At 34.0% G+C, this 5,373-nt stretch overlaps 1 protein-coding gene across 1 annotated transcript; it reads right to left on the bottom strand.

Annotated features, from left to right (window-relative positions):
* Positions 1–223: 223 nt before the first annotated feature.
* LOC132619189 (stress-induced protein KIN2-like) lies at positions 224–2,542 on the bottom strand. The gene is made up of 5 exons (XM_060334147.1): positions 2,388–2,542; positions 1,698–1,766; positions 1,427–1,483; positions 747–815; positions 224–539 (listed from the first exon to the last, which is right to left on the bottom strand). The coding sequence occupies exons 1-5, from the start codon at positions 2,439–2,441 to the stop codon at positions 465–467; spliced, it is 324 nt and encodes a 107-aa protein (XP_060190130.1). The 5' UTR covers positions 2,442–2,542; the 3' UTR covers positions 224–464.
* Positions 2,543–5,373: the final 2,831 nt, after the last annotated feature.

Here is a 5,373-nt window from a genome sequence, read left to right as displayed (position 1 = left end):
GCTAAGTTTAAGGGGCCGTATATGTATTCAGCCAATAATATATTCTTTGCGATGAATAGTATCTAACACATACATCAAACTATCATGTACTAGAAAACTTCTAATTTCGTAACAGACAGAGAAATATTATTACTGACATACATTATTGTTCCTTCAGGTTATCGTTATGAATAATTTGGCAAAAAGTTATAAAAATTCTATAATAGTTAATTAGATCATGGTCTTAAAAGGCAGTAGAAAGCAATTAGAATAACATATTAAGCCAGTACATCCAAGTGGAGTTGGATCATGTATATACTGCAAAAGTGCTCAAATGCAAGTAGGGAACCTACTTAATTATAAGAAACATATTGCAATATTATTGATTCAGACTCAAACAAGAGTTCAAACCTAAGCAACATAGTTGGACATAGCCTAAAGTAGAAGAAATACGATCTTCATAACATGGTAGAAATTGACGTGGTTCATTTGTTCATGCCAGTGGCATTTTTGACTGCATCAACTGCTCCTAGTGTTGTGTCCTTCACTTGCTGCCCCATCTAAATCAATATCACAAAAATAGAAAAGATCATTATTACTTGTAAATAAAATTTAGAAGAATGAGAATTATTGCGATGAATATCATATGTAGAACCAGTTTATGGAGGTTCAACTGAATCCACTGATTTCAGCTTGTTCACCCTCTAATTAAAATTAAAATTTGATCATGGTTCATTGATACAAATAATATTTAAGAATGTTCAAACCTGTTGCACGGTTTCCTTGGTAGACTGTGCAACGTTCCCAGCCTTCTCCATAAATTGACTAGTCTTTTCCTGATGCAGAATAATATCACAAGTGTTATCTATGATATAATTAGTAGCTAAAATAATTTTCAACCCTTACTTATGTACATCAGTTGCACGAACGAACATTTGATCTTTTAATTTTATTTTATGCATTCGGCATACAAAATTTTCTGACACAACTCATTTAAATTTGTGTCACATTAGTGTATTGACAGAGGTAAAACATTCCTTAACAAAAAATAATCTAATCTAACAACTCAAACATAAAAGTTCTAGTTAAAAGTTATTGATAAGAATGAAGGAATATTAACCATATTCCTACTACACAACTTAGTAGCCGAAATAATATAATTACGGAAGATCCGAAGAGTTTTTTTAATTTCTTATGTCAAGAAAAATGCTAAAGGTGATTATTTTGCTTCTAACTTGTTAGGAAGGATATCTATGAAACTAATATTGGGACCACCATATATACACTCCTATTACTCGAAGTTAAAGACACCATATATACACTCCTATTAGGAAGGTCTTAATTTTTTACTTGCTATGAAATGAAAAGTAACTAATGCTGCTACAATTTGGGAATTATTTTTTAACTATTGCCTAGTTATGTTTTTTTCCACATAATCAATGCAGACCTGGGCTTGGCCCTGGGCTTGGCCAGCTTGGTAGTTTTCCTTCGCTTGCGGCGCCATCTAAATCAATATCACCAAATAGAAAAGATCTTATTAGTACATAAATTAGGTTAGAAGAATGAGAATTATTGCAATGGATAATAAATATAGGACCAGTACTTTATATAGTTTCAACTGAATCCCCTGAGTTTAACTCGCTGACCTAAATCTTCTAATTAAAATTAAAATTTGATCATGTTTGATCGATACAAATAATAATTAAGAATATCCAAACCTGTTGCACTGTTTCTATGGTAGACTGTGCGGCATTTCCAACCTTCTCCATTAATTGACTACCCTTTTCCTGATGCATAACAATATCACAAGTGTTATCTATGATATAGGAAGTAGTAGCTAAAATCATTTTCAGCCCTTACGTACGTACGTCGGTTGCACAGTACCATATTCGATCTTTTTTTATTAATGTTTTACGCGTTCAGTATACAAAATTTAGAGACACAACAAATTTAAATTTGTGTCATATAGGTCCACTGAGAGAGATAAACATTTCTTAGCAAGAAATTATCTAATCCAACAACTAAAACATAAAAGTTCTAGTTAAGAATGAAGGGATCTTAGTCATCCTACCACACAACCTAGTAGCCACGAAATAACGTATAACATACAGAAGATCAAACCATTTTTTTTTTTATTTCTCATGTCATGAAAAATGCCAAAGGTGATTACTTAGCTTCCAAATCATTAGGAAGGATATTTATAAAACTAAGACTAGGACCAACACACACACACGTATATATTCACACACACTAACAAAAAAAAATTGAAATTAGCAATTAACTTCGTCGCTAATCCGTTGTAAGTAGGACTAGTGACGAATTTTGTTGTTTAGCTACGGAGTTCGCCTGTCGCTAATTTTTATTAATATAAAGTTAAGAAAAAGGGAAATCGCATGAGCAAGGCAGACCTGGGCTTGGCCCTGGGCTTGGCCAGCTTGGTGGGCTATTTTCGAAGTATCCATTATTTGCTTTTGAACTTGGAATAATAGTGTACAATTGCTTTGAATTATACTTATGGATGTGTGTGTTGTCTTGTAAAGACTGTATTTATAGATATGTAAGCTCATCCAATGCCGACGTCTATAAAGGCAAGTGGTAACATACATTCTTGGCCACAAGACTAGGACCCGTGACCATGTCCTTTATGGAGGTATTATGTGAATCTTAGTCTATAAAGGCAAGTGGTAACATACATTCTTGGCCACAAGACTAGGACCCGTGACCATGTCCTTTATGGAGGTATAAAGATATTTTGTACAGTTGATGCATTTTATTTTTTGACCCACTCTTCATTATTTCATATTTTTTTATTGTAAAATACTTTTTTTAGGTCTTATTTTTATATTTGTTTTTAATTTTTTTTTATAAGTAGTTTGATTTGAGCTTAAAATATCAATTTTGTCTTTATCTAAGGAGGAGAATTAAAATATATTTTTTAATTCAATGTCTTACAAATAAGTTAGTAACTTGGATACTTTTTCTTAATGATATTTAAGTTTAGTATAAATGTTAATTTCTTAATCTAAAATAATTAGTTAATAATGAAATAAAAAGAGAATCAATACGTCTCTCTTTTTTCTTTTTATTTAAGATAACCGTGGTATCCGGACCAGCTTGCACGCACCTCGATTAATTTCACAAGATATCTACGACCTCCCACCAACAACAGGTACCAGGTAACTCTATCCACCAAGAATAAAACGGATAAGAAGAAATCACCTAATGTTTTTAGCTGCGGTAAATTCAACCTGAAAATTCACGATGCTCAACTTATTTCGTTGATCACTGGGCTATATCTTAGGTGCAACCAATGCATTTTTATTGTGGCAAAATCCCTTCTTATCACTGTGACAAACTGTCAATACACACACAACACACACTCTCCACAAAATTGACAGTATTTGACATACACAAAGCAGACACAGACACCTCACACATCACACTTTCACAAGTCACAATGCAAATTTCTCTCCATTCAATTGGTTCACATCATTCTCACTTTCTCATTTTCGTCACGTGGCCACTACACTTTCATATGTACAACACCTGGCCCATGACACATCCACTGATTACACACACAAACACTTTTTAAAGTAAGCAGGTAAATTTTAGGGATTTTATGGCCCTTAAAATTTTTGAGGTGATATTATTACACCCTTTTGTGCTGACATGATATGTAGGGTGTACTTGAAGAAGTGGGATCCAGTGGATTCAAGGTGGACATAACTTAATCATTAGTTAGTTGAGTTTTTTAAGAGTTAATTATCAGTCAATTAGTGGTTAATTAGGTAAATAATGATTAGCTACAAGTCAGTTAGTGTAGTATTGATATTTGGCACAAATATAAAAATTTAACGTCACTTTACCTCTCGTTCTTAGTACTTTAATCGCAATTTCTATGATGGAATCGTTGTATTCGTGCTTATGTTGATATGGTTTGTGTGTTTAGGTACAATGAGGACAAATGACTAGAAATCGAGCAGTTTGTTCAAGTTTTGGAAGCAAGGACCAAGTGTGCACGAGAAGAAGCGAAGAGGAGAGTGGACAAAACAAGAATCTGAAAACCCCTCAGGGCGACGCCCCTGCACAAAGTTTGGAGAAAAAGCTCAGAACAAGAAGAAACTGAAAAGCCCTCTTGGAGCGTCGCCCCGGGCAGCGCACCAAGCCATTTCGCGCGAAAGTTCTCCCAGTTCGATCAAGATTAGGATTACTTAATTTATTTTTTGCCCTAGACTATAAATATACATTTTATTTAGCTGTAAACAGTGTGCTGGGATATTCTAAGACTTGTAAGCCGCCGTTTTACTTTCTCTCTCTAGATTTTATTTTATTTTCATCTTTTTCAACCCTAGATTACTCATGAATTCTCGTTGTTCATTGAGAATCATGAGTAGCTAAACTTCTTAATTCTAGAGTTGTGGCGAAAGACATGATAGTTGGTTTGACGACAATTATTATCTATTGATTTTTCATATTTTGGGTTGCTTATTTATTCTTGATCTTAATTGTTTGATTATCTGGCCAATAGTTGAACACTATCTGTGGCGTCTGAATTAAACGGGATAGGGAATTTGCATGCATAATAAGAATAAATAGGGCTTGTTCGATATAACCGTTTCGCTAATGAGGATAGGAATATACCCTTTAGCCTTGCTTAGTTGAATACGGAGAAGTAAATGCATTCTTGTTACCTCTGGCGACCATAGGGATATAGGCGCTATAGTAGCATCTACAGGCTTGTGAGCAACTCAGAAGATACTCATAAAATTATAATTAACCCGTCAACTAATAATCTAGGAAATAAGATAGGTAGAATTGTCAAAAGATCAACTGGATTGTCGAAAGTCATAACCCTGGAAATTTCTCTCATCTGATAAATCTTACAGTCTTTGTCAAAATACTCGCAGTCACAAAAACACCGATCACAAATTATTTACTTTTCAGTTTTAGTTTAGTTACAACAAACACCTTGATTTTCACTTTCTTGAATAGTTTTATTCGAATTTGAATTAGTTTAACAGTAGAATCTAAGTATCTGTGGGATCGATATCTGGACCTAAAAGTCTATATTACTTGTACGACCATGTATACTTGCGTGTGCGTTTGGGAGCAACAAGTTTTTGGCGCCGTTGCCGGGGCCTTAGAAAAATTTATTGTTTTTCTAATTTGAGTTTGTTTTTCTATTCAAGTCTTTAATTTTTTTGTTGGTCTACTTGTGTCACTTCAGGTTTATCTGGTTTATGCCAAGCACTAGGAGTTCAGGAAAACCGTTAGTTGATCTTGATCCCGAAATCGAAAGAACTTTACACTGATAGAGAAAAATGGCTGATGAAGTAGCAAGACTTGCTCTTGAAGAGGCAAAAGGGATAGAAACAGAAACATGAATGAACAGGG

This window comes from Lycium barbarum, chromosome 11 (assembly GCF_019175385.1).
Source record: "Lycium barbarum isolate Lr01 chromosome 11, ASM1917538v2, whole genome shotgun sequence".
In the NCBI taxonomy this organism is placed as follows: Eukaryota; Viridiplantae; Streptophyta; class Magnoliopsida; order Solanales; family Solanaceae; genus Lycium; species Lycium barbarum.
The sequence above is the reverse complement of the archived record's forward strand: the minus strand, read 5'-3'. Positions and strand labels throughout refer to the sequence as shown.

What these genes read in the sequence shown, in the direction of transcription:
- LOC132619189 (XM_060334147.1), bottom strand. Translation starts at nt 2,441, where the DNA reads ATGGATACTTCGAAAATAGCCCACCAAGCTGGCCAAGCCCAGGGCCAA. An exon ending in AAGCCCAGGGCCAAGCCCAG is followed by an intron (nt 1,767 to 2,387) that starts GTCTGCCTTGCT and finishes GTTATGCATCAG; the next exon opens with GAAAAGGGTAGTCAATTAAT. An exon ending in AAGCCCAGGGCCAAGCCCAG is followed by an intron (nt 816 to 1,426) that starts GTCTGCATTGAT and finishes ATTCTGCATCAG; the next exon opens with GAAAAGACTAGTCAATTTAT.